Source organism: Oncorhynchus mykiss, chromosome 11, assembly GCF_057628025.1.
Source record: "Oncorhynchus mykiss isolate SJ-2025 chromosome 11, ASM5762802v1, whole genome shotgun sequence".
In the NCBI taxonomy this organism is placed as follows: Eukaryota; Metazoa; Chordata; class Actinopteri; order Salmoniformes; family Salmonidae; genus Oncorhynchus; species Oncorhynchus mykiss.
In genome coordinates, this window is record NC_143032.1 from 27,220,673 (window position 1) to 27,237,500 (window position 16,828).

General features: G+C 45.4%; 1 protein-coding gene across 4 annotated transcripts in view; it reads right to left on the reverse strand.

Annotated features, from left to right (window-relative positions):
• Positions 1-7,151: 7,151 nt before the first annotated feature.
• mpp7a (MAGUK p55 scaffold protein 7a) overlaps positions 7,152-16,828 on the reverse strand; it is a 304,718-nt gene continuing 295,041 nt past the window's right edge. For all 4 annotated transcript variants that reach the window (XM_036935252.2, XM_036935250.2, XM_090189801.1 and 1 more), the window contains 2 exons: positions 15,752-15,895; positions 7,152-9,448 (listed from right to left, as the gene is read on the reverse strand). In XM_036935252.2, coding sequence (XP_036791147.2) covers positions 9,269-9,448; positions 15,752-15,895 — 324 coding nt within the window. In that variant the 3' untranslated portion in view covers positions 7,152-9,268. The remainder of the gene's footprint in view (positions 9,449-15,751; positions 15,896-16,828) is intronic.

Consider the following 16,828-nt stretch of genomic DNA (forward strand, 5'->3'; position numbering starts at 1 on the left):
GCAGGCTGGAAAGAGAGGGACATTTTTACCCAGAAGAGCTAGCCAGCAGGCCCCAAACTGTGTGTCTGCAACCTGTCTGGCCCTAGTCAAAAGTAGTACACTATAAAGGGAATATAAAGGCGCACCCCAGACAGTGGGCACCGTTAACGTAACTGTTGACGTGGAGGGAAATGGAAGTAAAGTCAGCGCTTTACTTAGAAGTCTCTAAAAACCTTTCTTACCTGTCACTGGGCCCGCGCTCCCACGGCTCTAGTTTCCCACGCCCAAGGGACGATGTGAGGCGGGTATTTTTCTGCTGTTAAACATGGATCATTGAGCTTGATGGCTTTTGGAAGGTAACACCAAAGTGGAACTCTGTCTTCTTTCCTCTTTCTTTCAGTCTCCCTCTCTGTCTCGTTCCCTCTCTCTCTCTCTTACCTCTAAAGCCTGGCATGACAGGCCAGCTCCAGCACCTTGTCATGTCCCCACTTACAGTATTGAGTCCAAAATGGCACCCTATTCCCTTTAAAGTGCACTACTATACTACCCTACGGGCCCTGGTCAAAGACGTGCACTATAAAGGGAATAGGGTGCCATTTAGGACACAACCAATACTGTGGAGCCTGGTGAGTAAGTGAGTGAGTCACTGCTTAATTCCAATTAAGGGGAAGAGGACAGTGAGTCCTCCTGAAAAACTGTTTTCAGCCCTTCCTCTTGGCCTCCTCACAGAGTACCATTACCTCTCCCTGACCTCCCCCCACTCTCTCCTCCCCCACTCCTCCCTCGGCATGTCTCCAGCCACCTCTTTCCTCCTCGTCACCCTTCAATCAGGTTTCAATCAAATGTATTTTTTAAAGCCCTTCTTACATCAGCTGATGTCACAAAGTGCTGTACAGAAACCCAGCCTAAAACCCTAAACGGAAAGCAATGCAGATGTAGAAGCACGGTGGCTAGGAAAAACTCCCTAGAAAGGCCAGAACCTAGGAAGAAACCTAGAGAGGAACCAGGCTCTGAGGGGTGGCCAGTCCTCTTCTGTTTGTGCTGGTTGGACATAGTACATGGCCATTAATGGCAGATTTGAACATCTTGAAGAACAATGTTCATAGATGACCAGCAGGGTCATTCAGAGGTTGAGACAGCAGGTCGAGATAGCAGGTAGAGAGAAAGAGAGTGGCCCCGTCCGACCAGGCAGGATAGACACTACAGTTCAAAAGTTTGGGGTCACTTAGAAATGTCCTCGTTTTTGAAACATTTTTTTGTTCATTAAAATAACATCATTGTTCAGAAATACAGTGTAGACATTGTTCATGTTGTAAATGACTATTGGAGCTGGAAACCGCAGATTTTTAATGGAATATCTACATAGGCGTACAGAGGCCCATTATCAGCAGCCATCACTCCTGTGTTCCAACGGCATGTTGTGTTAGCTAATCCAAGTTTATCATTTTAAAAGGCTAATTGATCATTAGAAAACCCTTTTGCAATTATGTTAGCACAGCTGAAAACTGTTGTACTGATTAAAGAAGCAATGAAACTGTCCTTTGGACTAGTTGAGTATCTGGAGCATCAGCATTTGTGGATTTTATTACAGGCTCAAAATGGCCAGAAACATAGCACTTTCTTCTGAATCTCGTCAGTCTATTCTTGTTCTGAGAAATGAAGGCTATTCCATGAGAGAAATTGCCAAGAAACATGAAGATCTCGTACAACGCTGTGTACTACTCCCTTCACAGAATAGCGCAAACTGGCGCTAACCAGATTAGAAAGAGGAGAGGCGACTCTGGGATGCAAAGAAAAAGCCAAATCTCAGACTGGCCAATAAAAATAAAATATTAAGATGTGCAAAAGAACACAGACACTGGACAGAGGAAGACTGGAACAAAGTGCTATGGACAGACTAATCTAAGTTTGAGGTGTTCAGATCACAAAGAAGAACAAAAGATGCTGGAGGAGTGCTTGACGCCATCTGTCAAACATGGCGGAGGCAATGTGATGGTCTGGGGGTGCTTTGGTGGTGGTAAAGTGGGAGATTTGTACAGGGTAAAAGGGATCTTGAAGAAGGAAGGCTATCACTCCATTTTGTAATGCCATGCCATACCCTGTGGACGGCGCTTAATTGGAGCCAATTTCCTCCTACAACAGGACAATGACCCAAAGCACAGCTCCAAACTATGCAATAACTATTTAGGGTAGAAGCAGTCAGCTGATATTCTGTCTATAATGGGGTGGCCAGCACAGTCACCGGATCTCAACCCTATTGAGCTGTTGTGGGAGCAATTTGAAGTGCCCATCAAGCCAATCCAACTTGTGGGAGGTGCTTCAGGAAGCACGGGGTGAAATCTCTTCAACATATTGACAACTAGAATGCCAAAAGGTCTGCAAGGCTGTAATTGCTGCAAATGGAGGAATCTTTGACGAAAGCAAAGTTTGAAGGAGACAATTATTATTTCAATTAAAAATCATTATTTATAACCTTGTCAACATCTTGACAATATTTCCTATTCATTTTGCAACTCATTTCATGTATGTTTTCATGGAAAAACCGGTGCAGCATCCCTCCTTGGGACGGCACGGAAGAGCACTTAGTAAGCCAGTGATTAAGCCCCCGTAATAAGATCAGAGGCAGAGAATCCCAGTGCAGAGGGGGCAGCCAGCCAGGCAGAGACAGCAAGGGCGGTTCGTCGCTCCAGTGTCTTGCTGTTCACCTTCGCACCCCTGGGCCAGACTACACTCAATTGTCTTCAGTAAAGACTTAAAGGTCGAGACCGAGTCTGCGTCTCTCACGTGGACAGGCAGACCATTCCATAAAAATGGAGCTCTATAGGAGAAAGCCCTGCCTCCAGCTGTTTGCTAAGAAATTCTAGGGACAATAAGGAGGCCTGTGTGTTGTGACTGTAGTGTATGTGCAGGGTTGGGGAGTAACGGATTACATGTAATCCTTTACACGTAAGGGATTACCAAAAAAACGGTAACTGTAATCAGTTACGTTACCAGCAAAAATATTGTAATCAGATTCCAAATATTTGAGAAAAACTAGATGATTACTTCGAGGATGACTTCTAAATTCCGAAAGGATGTTTGCGGAACATTTTTTGACACTTCTCTGTTTCCTGTATGACATTCAAATCAGCATTGAAAAAAGGCACAAGTTATTGATATCTACATAGCGCACTGATGTGAATCACACTGCTGCTCTCTCACCCGATGTCACAGGAAGGCAAAAAAATAAATTAAAAAAACAATCAGGGACAACAACCACCCGAGCCACTACCTGTTCACCCCGCTACCACCCAGAAGGCTAGGTCAGTACAGGTGCATCAGAGCTGGGACAGAGAGACTGAAAAACAGCTTCTATCTCAAGGCCATCAGATTGTTAAACAGCCACCACTAACACAGAGAGGCGGCTGCCTACCCTACAGACTTGATATCATTGGCCTCTTTAATAAATGGAACACTAGTCACTTTAATAATGCCACTTGAAGAATGTTCACATATCTCATCTCATATGTATGTATAATGTATCCTTCACTATCTATTCTTTACTATCTATTGCATCTTAGCCGCTCTGTCACTGCTCATCCATATACTTTATACTTATATATTCTCATCCCATTCCTTTACTAGAATGTGTGTATTAGGTTTTGTTGTGGAATGGTTATATATTACCTGTTAGATATTAGGTTTTCCTTTACTAGATTGTGTGTATTAGATGTTGTTGTGGAATTGTTAGATATTACCTGTTAGATATTAGATTTTCCTTTACTAGAATGTGTGTATTAGGTTTTGTTGTGGAATGGTTAGATATTACCTGTTAGATATTAGATTTTCCTTTACTAGAATGTGTGCATTAGATGTTGTTGTGGAATGGTTAGATATTACCTGTTAGATATTAGGTTTTCCTTTACTAGATTGTGTGTATTAGATGTTGTTGTGGAATGGTTAGATATTACCTGTTAGATATTAGGTTTTCCTTTACTAGATTGTGTGTATTAGATGTTATTGTGGAATTGTTAGATATCACCTGTTAGATACTGCTGCATTGTTGGATCTAGAAGCACAAGCATTCCGCTACACTCACAATAACATCTGCTAACCATGTGTATGTGACCAGCACAATGTGATTTGATTAAGCTATTTGCACCTTACAGATTGTGGTTGTTGTGGATGGCTGTTCACAAATCTAAAATGTGTATTTGAACCCAATAATGTTTGAATTCAAGAAGTTTAAGCTGCCTATCAATCACTGTTTTTGAAACCAGTGGACAGTGAGTGAAAAATAATGCTCCTGCAACAGCTGCATAGTGCAGATCCAAGCCTATGGAATATAGGTGGGGCTTTTAGTGCTCAATCTAATTCATGCTGATAAAAATAAATAAATCCATAGGCCTAATGGACAAATGCTCAAACTCACACTTTTAATAGACTTAAAGGGTCAATCTGTAGCTGCTCCATACCAGTCCAAAGTTTGGACACACCTACTCATTCAAGGGTTTTTATTTATTTGTACAATTTTCTACATGGTAGAAGAGAAAATATGAAGCAAAACCCTGGAATGAGAAGGTGTGTCCAAACTTTTGACTGGTACTCTATTTCAAAGTGTGTCTAAAACATACATTGAAAACACTCATGTTAAAAACACTGTGTGTGTATCAAAATGACTCATTTGCAGGGCATCACCTGTGAAATCTCACGTGAAAATTTGAATCCACAAAAGTTAGGTAACCACGTGAAAATCCACATGTGAAACTTCATGTGAAATATCATCACATGTGAAGTACTACATTTGATATTTTAGTAATTTAGCAGGCGCTCAGCTTCTACCCCCAAGCCATAGGACTACTGAACACCTAATGAAATGGCTTCCCAGACTATTTGCATTGACCCCCCCCCCCCCCTCTTTTACACTGCTGCTACTCTCTGTTATTATCTATGCATAAGTCACTTTAATAACTCTATCTACATGTATATATTACCTCAATTACCTCGACTAACCGGTGCACCCGCACATTGACTCAGTACCCTGTACACAGCCTCGCTATTGTTCTTTTACTGCTGCTGTTGAATTATTTGTTACTATTATTTCTTATTTTTCTTTAGATATTTTTCTTAAAACTGCATTGATGGGTTAAGGGCTTGTAAGTAAGCATTTCATTGTACGGTCTACACCTGTTGAATTCGGCACATGTGACAAATACACTTTGATTTGACTTACAATTAGTGCATGCATCTTAAAATAGCTAGGCGAGAAGACAACCTATCAGAATCTTATCAAGTACATTTTCCGCCAACAAAGTATTTATCAGCAAAGTCAGTGCAGGTGGGAAAAGGGCTTCAGATGTTTTCAGGTTCTCCGCTGTCCTGACTTTAGGGGGAAGCTTGCTCCACCATTGGGGTGCCAGGACAGAGACAAGCTTTGACTGGGCTGAATGGGAGCTGCCCTCCTGTAGGGGTGGGAGAGCCAAGAGACCAGAGGTGGCAGAGCAGAGTGCTCGGGTTGGGATGTAGAGTTTGAGCATAGCCTGAAGGTAAGAAGGGGCAGCTCCTGTGGGGTGACAAGGGAGAACTTAGGAAGGTTGAACAACAGGCTGGCTGAGGCATTTTGGATAAGTTGCAAAGGTTTGATGGCACAAGCGGAAAGCCCAGCCAACATAGTTGCAGGAGTCTAGATGGGAGTAGGACCTGCGCCACATCCTGTGTGAGGAAAGGTTGTACTCTACCTGCAGGAGTGAGTCACTACTTTGATGTTTGAAGAGAATGACAGGGTGCTGTCCAGGGTCACGCCGGGGTTCTTTGCACTCTGGGAGAGGGAGTAAGAGCAGCTCTGTTTTGTCTGTTTTTGGCTTGAGGTGGTGGGCCGACATCCAAGCTGAGATCTCTGGCAGGTATGCACAGGTGTGTCGCCACTTGGGTGTCAGAAGGGGGGGAAGGAGAAGAGTAGTTGAGCGCCATCCACATAGCAATGATAGGAGAGACCATGTGAGGATATGACAGAGGCAAGAGTCTTGGTGTAAAGAGAAAAGGGCCTAGAGCCGAGCCCTGGGGGACATCAGAAATGAGAGCATGTGGTGCAGACAACTCTTCTCCACTCCACCTGGTAGGATCAGCCTGCCAGGTAGGATGCAATCCAGGAGTGTGCAGAGCCTGAGACGCCCAGCCCTGAGGGGGTGGAGAGGAGGATCTGATGGTACACAGTGTCGAAGGCAGCAGATAGATCTAGGAGGATGAACAGAGGACAGTCATCTTTGTCACAGCGTGGACCCTCTGTGACACAGAGGAGAGCGGTCTCAGTTGAGTGAGCTACCTTGGTCAAGAAGACCATTCTGAGACAGATAACAAGAGAGACATCACGCTAAAGTGTTTTGGACAGAAAAGAAGGGATACTGGTCTTAGTGTTTTCAAGTGCAACAGTTCAGAGGAAACAGTTTAGAGATTTAGCGAATGTTCTAACGATAAACTTAGCCTTAAGATGCTTTTGGGGCCCTGTTCTGTAGGCAAGCAGTAGGTCACTAAGCCCCGGAGCATGAGGGGAAGGTTGAGCCGGCTGGGAGGAAAGGGGACAGTCAAAGGATGCGGAAAGGGAGGAGAGTAGTGTCGAAGAGGCAAAGACATGATACAGGAGGGAGAAGGATCTAGCAAACAAAGTAGTGATCAGCGACATGGAGGGGGGTTGTAGTGAGATTAGTAGGCAAACAGCCTCTAGTGAAGTGTGAGAAAAACACATGGTTTCATGTGATTTTACATGTGGAAATCAACATGTGAAACTTCATGTGAAATATCACCACATGTGGAATCATGCGATTTTCCGTAAGGGGTTACATCCCAAATGACACCGTATTCCCGACACCTTATTCCCGACATAGTGCACCACTATAATCAAAAGTAGTGCACTATTAAGGGAATAGGGTGCCTTTTGGGACACATTCTCAGTTCTATTTACACAAGTGTGCACTCCGTGTAGGTGTTTTTCGTCTTTATCGGAGCGAGCGAAAGTTGCGCTAAATGGCTCAGAAACAAATTCTAGACATACAAGATTGTGATAACCCCAAGCGTCCCATGTCACTGTCGTGATCCTATGAGAGGAAAATGAACTCATGGCTACAATCATCATTCACTTGCCATATTACAAACTCTAGTTTTCCATACGGGTTATTAGCATCTTAGAAAAATACACATTTGGTTTAATATTTTTATATAAAATGTACAAATAAAAAAGAAAAAAGTGAAATCACACAATTTGCCTCACAGTAATTGAAGGACAATATCTGCACAGACAGAACTCTGATACGGCTGGCTGGAGGGTAAATATGAACCTAACATCATATAAACATGAAATAAAAGAATGAGGAAACTAGAGGGTTAAACCTGTAGTGTAGATAAACATGGTAGTGTAGTGGCTTAACCTCAAACAAATATATTTGTTTAAATAGATACACAATCTCCTGATAATCAGAAAAATACAGAACAGGTGTGTATCTGCGATACTAAGAACATTTGAAATGAACAAAAACACTGGGATAAAGGAAGCGAGGGATAGAGGGAAACCTGCTGTAAAAGAGAAGAGACACCAGACAGCGAGATCGCTCTGGTGCATCGTCATGACTCATGATGACCTTAGCTCAACACAGAGCTAACGAACTAACGCCACATGATTGGTGATGTGAGAGTGTGAAATCACGGAGAGAGACAGAGAGAGAACATAGGGGCACTGAGGTCACTGCACCCAGCAATTTCGCAACCCTAGATATGGTACACACAAATATTCTCTCATCAAACAATCGAAGACAGGCTCTAGTCTAGACACATAACCCTAGGATACAGCCAGCATACTGTATAGGAGGAACATGGTAGAGGGATAGACAGGAGGGTTAGAAAGAGAGGGGTGGAGGAATCCTGCAAATAACTAGCGACTCTAACCTTTCTCTATATAACCTGAACCGTGCAAAGGTAAAATCAGCTACTTTGTGTTTCTGTCTGTTGTAAATCTACTTGCGCCATGGACCCCTCTATTAGGTTCCTTGTTTTATGCCTGTTTTATGAGGGTAAAATAACGCTAACTCCACCCTAATTATACTAGATTGAGAACATTTGACTTACAACCGACGAGCCAACGTCTGCTGGTTGAAATAGCAAACTGTTATGCTGCCTGGGCACAATCATGAGTAGGACAGGGTGGAGGGCTTTATATTTAAAAAAGCCCCTAAAATAAAATGAGAAAACACCTAGGTCTGTGTCCCAAATGGCACCCTATTTCCTTTTAACCAGGGCTCATTGGGCTCTGGTCAAAAGAATAGCTTGCCATTTAAAATACACGCGGTGTAAGTAGGACCTTGGGAATTTGAGGTGCCACGACATAACCCTGACTGAAAAAACGTCCAACGTCAAAGTAACATCAGAAATCACCTCAGGTTGTAGCTTACAGTGTCATGATGCTATATATATGTTATATATAAAAAAGGTATGTAAAACTGCAGAAAAATATTCAAATATATTAATTTATCTTAAATAAAATGACACCGGTTGTTGCCGTTTTTTGAGTGTACTGTCCCTGACATGTTTTTGCTTTGATACCTTGGTGTAGCAGACTATGGAAGCGTTAGAAATCACAAGGGAAACGTTTATCTGAGTTTGAGGCTGTGTCTGAAATGGCACCCTATCCCCTATGGGCCCTGGTCAAAACAAGTGCACTACATAGGGAATAGGGTGCCGTTTCGGACCCAAGCTGAGTTTAAGACTTGAAGGCAAAGAAACATTTTCATCTGTTCCCCCATTCTGCATTAATATACAAACCACCCACCATCCACAGAACAATTCAAATCCCTTAGGTTTCTATGAACTAATGTTAAAAACACACTAAGGAAGGAGTCCGAAGTTACAGTACGTTCTGGCACAGCACTGATGGGCAGTCACACCGATCTGATGAGAAGACAGTGCAGCGGTCTAGAACCAGATCAGACCAGCCCCACCCTCAGATGTCCAGCGTGTTGCATGTTGACTGAGCTAGACAGGGCCCAGAAGAAGACCCAGACAGAGACAGGTTTCGTCCCAAATGGCACTCTACTCCCTATTTGGAAAGTACTTTCACAAAGCAGTGCACTATATAGGGAATAGGGTGCCATTTGGGACACACATCAAGTCAGCCCACTCTGCTGTCCAGCTGTGTTACGATCCATCCTAAACCCGACAGCACCCACCACCTACGCAGTGGACACAGAACCAACTTCATTAAAAATCCCTCCCCTTTTTATATCCTTCTTTCTCCAAACGGTATTTCACTCTTTCTCTGTAGCTCTCAGGAGTGAGTCCAGCTGATGGGGACCCAGTGCGTGTCAGTCTCCACCTTCTTCAGAGCCACCTTCAGCTCGGTGAATGCCGCCGTCAGGTCGTCGTTGACAATGATCTTCTCAAACAGGTGGCCGTGCTGGCTTTCCATCTGCTGGGCGGCGCTCACCATCTCCAGGAAGTCCTCCTCCTGTTGGACAAGAATAGAATGGAATAAAATATACACTCAGCGGACATTTTCACTTAGGGGTGTACTCACTTTTGTTGCCAGCGGTTTAGACATTAATGGCTGTGTGTTGAGTTATTTTGAGGGGACAGCAAATTTACACTGTTATACAAACTGTACACTCACTACTTTACATTGTAGCAAAGTGTCATTTCTTCAGTGTTGTCACATGAAAAGATATACTCAAATATTTACAAAAATGTGAGGGGTGTACTCACTTTTCTGATATACTGTATATACATAAAGCAGGCACACAGGCATCGAGGCATTCAGTTACTGTTTAATTGAACGTTAGAATGGGCAAAACGAGTGACCTACAGTAAACGACTGTGTGGTATCGTTGGTGCCTGTGTGGTATCGTTGGTGCCAGGCACGCCGGTTACAGTATCTAAGAAACGGCTGGCATCCTTGGCTTTTCACGCATGACAGTGACTAGGGTTTACTGAGAACGGTGAGACAAACAAAAAACCTCCATTCAGCGTCAGTCCTGTGGGTAAAAACAGCTCGTTGATGACAGAGGTCGAAGGAGAATGGCAAGAATCATACAAGCTAACAGGCAGGCCACAAACAGACAAATAACAGCGCAGTACAACAGTGGTGTGCAGAACGGCATCTCGGAAACACACAACTCATCGGTCCTTGTCACGGATGGGCTAAATCACTTACAAACAAGAAGTGGCTCCAGTGGGCACGTGATCACCAACACTGGACAATTGAGGAGTGGAAAAACATTGCCTGGTCCGACGAATACCGGTTCCTGTTGCGTCATGCTGATGGCTGAGTCAGGATTTGGCGTAAGCAGCGTGAGTCCATGGACCCATCCTGCCTGGTGTCAACGGTACAGGCTGGTGGCGGTGGTGTAATGGTGTGGGGAATGTTTTCCTGGCACACGTTAGGTCCCTTGATACCAACATGTCCATGTCCCAAAGAATTCAGGCTGTTCTGTAGGCAAAGTGGGGTCCGACCCGGTACTAGATGGGTGTACCTAATAAACTGTATATTTTACTGTCCATTTTGAGAGAAACAGACATATATTTTCTGCTTATCTTCGGGACAAGCTTTTGTTGATGGCCTATGAAGACTAAAGGGCATGAGTAAGTGAGAATCTCAGGGACGACAGAGACATACACATAAACAAACATAACAGCCATTAATACAGATAAACAGACTGACCCAAACAGCCCCGTGTAAGTGAAGGACACACACACTTCACAAAACCGTAACACACACACAGAGTTCCAAAACCTCAAGGAATTTTCATTATTTCCTCATTTGGCTACACATAGCCGATCTGATTCCGAAGAGAAATAAAATATTACTTAAAACGGAAAAATACTAAACATATCTATAACTGACAAAGCAAGTAGAAGGTCCATAATTGATACATGCCACTTTGGTTTTATGGAGACAGGCCAAAGACTGCTTGTGGACAAGGCATTAAAAATGGGAGGGCTTCAGAAATGGAAATGGCTTGGGCACATGAACCTAGTAGCTATACAACTCCTGGCCTCAACGCTAGCTTGGTCCCAGATCTGCTTGTGCTGTTTTGCAACTCCTATGGTCACTGTCATGAATGGAGTTGGCAAGACAGCACACATAGATCTGGGACCAGGCTAGCTACCTCCTCACAGTTTCCCCTCTCTGATGGCATGGTATTATACTGCACGGTGATATGTTTATATGGCCTGGTCCATTCCAGCCTCAAACCCAGGGAACATGGCAGGGTTAGAGCGGCTAGCTACATTTAGCTAGCTCCTTTTACTAGAGGAATACTGAGCTTCAGATCTCCACTGACTCTGCCAAACACACAAATATAAATACATATATACAGACACATTCATAGGCAGGAATACAGACACACATACTGATGTAAATGCGCACACACAACACACACAAATTCACACACAAACTCATTAAAATCTACAATTTTAGAATGTCTCCTTTTTGTCAGCCTAACAGCTCCGAGCCAGGAGTTACTTGCGGCTCGCGGTTTTCCACCTCATAGTTGATTAGTCGTGCAGCTAAAATTAAACGGTCGCCATGACACGACAATAACTCGTTTTCAAGCCAGTCTCCGCAAACATACCACTCTGCCTCCGACACAGCCCTCGTACAGCTTTCTCTTCCACTGGGTTCACTGTCTACTGTACAAGGCAGTAATAAATCCACCCACATTATCTCACGGTCTATTGTCTTTTGAGAGAAGACATGATGGCTTTATCCTCCTCCGTCTGGGAGGAAGGGAAGAGGTTGAGGAGGGAGCAGGAGGTTTGTTGGTCAGGGCTGAGAGGAAGTTGAAGTGGCTCGGTCCGTCCGTACACCATATATTCCCTCCGGTGATCCAAGGCTGTTGACCCTTGGTAACCTTCCTCTGTGGTCAGCCCTTGGAAAGGATGGAGGTTGGACGTGGACACAGTGACCCAGGGTGCTCCTAAATGGCACCCGATACCCATAGGGCTCTGGTCAAAAGTAGTGCACTACGCAGGGAATAGGGTGCCATTTGGGACACACCACCTTCTATTGCTGCCAGCAGCTCTCCAACCCTTTGGACATTAGACCAGGAACTGGCAACAGGACGGTGGGGTGGACATGGACAGAAGAAGCCCTAGAGACGCTGTGTATGCCGTTTCCATGTCAACCAGGCGGTCAGTGTCCATGACATGGCAAGTCTCCCTCTCTATGACCATAGCAGGCCATTATGGGGAAAGAGATAAAGAGAAAGACCTGACAGAGACCGAGAGAGAAAGAGAGAGAGAGAGATACAGAGACCGAGAGAGAGAGATAGAGACCTTAAATTGAATTGAAATTGAGGAAGAGAAACAGAGACCGAGAGAGAGAGCGAGAAACAGAGACCCGAGAGAGAGAGATACAGAGGCAGAGAGAGAGAGATACAGAGGCAGAGAGAGAGAGAGATACAGAGACCGAGAGATACAGAGGCCGAGAGAGAGAGCGATAGAGGCCGAGAGATACAGAGGCGAGAGAGAGAGAGAGCGAGAAACAGAAACCGAGAGAGAGATACAGAGGCAGAGATAGAGCTACAGAGGCAGAGAGAGAGAAACAGAGACCGATAGAGCGAGATACAGATTCCGAGAGAGAGAGAGAGAGAGAGAGAGAGAGAGAGAGAGAGAGATACAGAGACCGAGAGAGAGAGATACAGATTCCGAGAGAGAGTGATACAGAGGCCGAGAGAGAGAGATACAGAGGCAGAGAGAGAGAGATACAGAGGCCGAGAGAGCGAGATACAGAGGCAGAGAGAGAGAGAAACATAGACCGAGAGAGAGAGATACAGAGGCAGAGAGAGAGAAACAGAGGCCGAGAGAGAGAGATGCAGAGGCCGAGAGAGAGAGATGCAGAGGCCGAGAGAGAGACAACAGAGGCAGAGAGAGAGAAATACTGAGGCAGAGAGAGAGAGAAACAAAGGCAGAGAGAGAGAGACTTAAATTGAAATTGAGGAAGAGAAACAGAGACCAAGCGAGAGAGAGAGAGAGAGACCGAGAGAGAGAGATATGGAGACCGAGAGAGAGAGCGATAGAGACCTTAAATTGAATTGAAATTGCGAAAGAGACCAAGAGAAACAGAGACCGAGAGAGAGAAACAGAGAGAGATCTCTATGGTACTGAGCCAGGATAAGGTCTCCTCTCAGTCCTGATGTCTCTTGGCCATCCCCTCGGAGGTCAGGCCCTCAACGGAAAATCTGCTTTTATTCATACCCATAAAATGCACCTGCCCTCTGTATTAAAATGATATAAAATATCAGAACAGATCTGGTTCGGCAAGAGGTCCCTGATTTACTCTCTCTCAAAGAAGACAGAATGTCATTGCTTGGCTAGAGGGAAAGTTAAGACATCAGTAAGTAGCCCTATCACATGAACCCTTTACTTATTATACTGCTCTTACTAGGAATATGAATATGGACATATTCATTATCGTATTACAGTATCATAACTGATTTTGGGGTCATATTTCACATCAGCCCTATTTGAAAACAGATATGAATGCATTCAGGTAAAATAAAGCATAGCCGGCTCTGTTAAAACAATGAAACGTCTGTTCTCCAGTAGTCTGGATGGGACAATGACCAGACCTGCTGCCTCTAACATTCGTCTCGACTGAAAGAAATATAGCAGACGGAGAATATTATCCAGCAGTGACATTTCCACCAAACAAAGTCTTTCTTTCTTTAATAGCTGGCACCTGATGGTTTAAAACGCTGTCTGTCAATCTCCACAAAAGGTTACAGAAAGGGCTTTGGTAACAGGAAATATTTCAACCAGGTAACAAAATAAAACGCTGGGGCTGGATGTGTTACCTGAGCTCTGAACTCTGGATCTAATAAAGGTATTATAGGCCAGGGCAATCAATGTCAAAGTCTGCCCTGTTTTTGGCAACGACTGCTCACTGTTCACATGAGTTATACTGAGAGCAGAGGGTTACTTTCACCCAAAGGTCAAATAAAGGTCGATAGCAAAACCTCTGACCTCTCTCTGTTTGACCTCTCACCCCTCAGGATGGCCGTCATCATGCATGATGGAACTGTTTACCTATGTCCTCTAGCCCAAGAGCTCGGCGGGAAGAAATCCCTGTCTTACTGAGATGAAACAAAAACATATCAGCGACCTCAGAGATGTGTAGTCTGTACACGACTGGGGGACAAAGTGATGCTTCTGACTTTAATACATTATGTCTGTATATCAGTGAGGTGACCGGTGAATTGATGTCATCATCTAATGCTTTAAGGATGATTTTTAGAAGAGATGCTGTCCCTCTGACATGTTGTGTTTAAAACAGTGACGGTACTGTGTAACTTAGTGACGTCTCAACGAAGGATGTTCTGAGTTAAGAGCAGCTGTGTCTAACCCTGTCCTTTTCCAGAGCCGCCCGCGTTGGGCTGTGTGTTAGGTTAGGTCATGGTGAAAACACAGAGGTATGTGTGGAGTAACACCTCAAAGTGGGGCTGAGGCGGCGCTCTAAATTGCTCCCTTTTCTCTGAATAGTGCACTACTTTTGACCAGGGCCCAAAGTGCACTATATAGGGAATATGGAGCCATTTGGGGCAGGCCCTGATGCTCTGAGCTGAAAAGAGCAGACACACTGAGGGAGAGATGGAGAGAGAGAACAGACGAAAGGCAGAGAGCGGCCCAGAGCCCTGCGGGGCCGCGAAGGCCGAGGCAGACATCCCACTGAGCCGCCAGCCGATCTGATCTGCACCTGCCGGTCTAAACCTCCTCCTCCTCTCCCCTCCCCCAGCTCGGTTGACACGACCTTCAGCGCTGGCGCGTGGAAAGCCTCCACGCCTCCAACATGACAGCCACTCTCTCTCCCCCCTCACGCTTTCTTTCTACCCCTCTCCCTCTCCCTCTTTTTCCCCCCCACCCTCTCTCTCCTCTCTCTCGTCATCATATCACTCCATCCCGGCCCGGCATGCTGTGACCTGGGTTCTGGCCCGTAGCGTGGCCCAGCGGAGAGAGAGAGACACGCGAGCGCCGGACCTGATGACCCGGCGGGCTGGGAAAGCCATCAGCTGCCACACGTCTACGCCGCCACCACGGCAACGCACCACGGCTAATTGGTTTCATGTGGGGCCCGGCTGTGAGCTGCGACTTGCTGCGGAGGAAAGGTGTGTAACACACACAACCACACACAACCACACACACAAATGCTCGCACACGCACGCACACATACACCCTAGCCTGCAACAGAAAGCTGTAGGTAGTAAATATGACCTCACCACCACAACTAGCTCCCCCAGAGCCCCAGATAAAGTTTGTGTTAGATGGGTTTCTGATAACCCTACAGCTTGGTCATGTGGTACACGAACACTGCTCGATGACCTTTGATCCTACCTTATAACGTGTCATTACACGCCCGCACACAGTGACACACACAAAGACCACATCACTTTTCACTGGAGATGTCTGAGTGGGAAGTGTGCTTCCAACGCAATTAGCCAATCATTATCCATTTGGTGGATTTCTTACCTTTAAAAGAAGAAGTTGTTTGACATTCTAAAACTGCCTGTTTTACAGGAGTACTGTTCTTCAAAACATGTTTTACACCCCTGGATCAAGTTTGATCCTTCCCACCACGTCACCAATAGCCAGTCATTTCAACTTTCTGACGTTGTGTGACATTGTTTTTACTTCAAAAAGACGCAAACTTTTAAGCGCAAGGCTTTTCTGTCCCAGCTTTTTGACAAGGTGAAACGCTGAAACGTTTCTTCTCTTGACAATACGAAAACATTTCATTGTTTTTGCTGACGTGACTTACGGAGAATGATTTGGCAGATCCCTTGTCGTCCCTGCCTGAGATGACCTTAGCGTTCCTTCTGCTCTCCCGCAGGCGCTCGACGGGCGGCGGCTTCACGAACACCACATAAGGTTTAAACTCTGCCGTCCTCAGGTGCTTTATCGTCTGCAACACACAGAGGAGAGAGAAAACACAGTTAGCAGAGGAGAGTGTCTGGTTCATCTATCTGGAGATATCGCAGAGTGGGATTAGACCCAGATCTCCATCTGTCACAGTGCAGAGGCGATGACACATTACACAGCTGGGTCGCGTTGACACGTAGCACACAGTGTGTGTGTGTGTGTGTACTGAACCGCAGCCGAGCAGTGTTAACTGGTGCCGGTCCACCTCCCTCTGGGCCCGATACCACGGCCTCTCGCTGTGTTCTGCTGAGCGGGTTCGAAACCCTGGGCCGGTACGAAGGCCGAGTCCAACACGACATCCTATTCCCTATTAGGTGTACTAGATAGGGAATAGGGTGTCACTTGGGACCCAGACGAAGACAGGAGCAGAAGACAGGAGGGAAGTGGCGCTAGACAACCATTAATCTCCATCACAGAGAGGGAAAAGAGGAGAGCTTTCATCCGGTCAGCACGGGACCAGTCAACATCCCTCGCTCTGCAACACCACCAGGCTGACACGAAACTCATGTTATTGACTACTGAGCGGGGTAGAGAGCTACAAGGGAGCACAAAGGCATAGACACGTGCGAGCACGCACATATAAACACATGTACACAAACAGCATGGGCTAACGAGGCACTTGACCAGGGAGAGATGGTTCGAAAACATGCCAGTAATCTATATAATAGTGTATTTCGGACTCTATATGATTACTTACTCAGAGAAAACAAACAGAGGATGCCTATGGGGCCCAGGCAAGAGTGTGTGTGTGCGAGACAGGCTTGAGGCAGGGTGGGTGCTAGGCCTGGGGTAAAAGGATTGTAACTGTGGGGTTTGTGGGCTTTCAGCGACATACAGGCCACTTATGAAAGGCAGATTATCACCACCACCCAGACACATAAGCCAAAGAGGAAATCTTCAAATAAGGAACATTAGC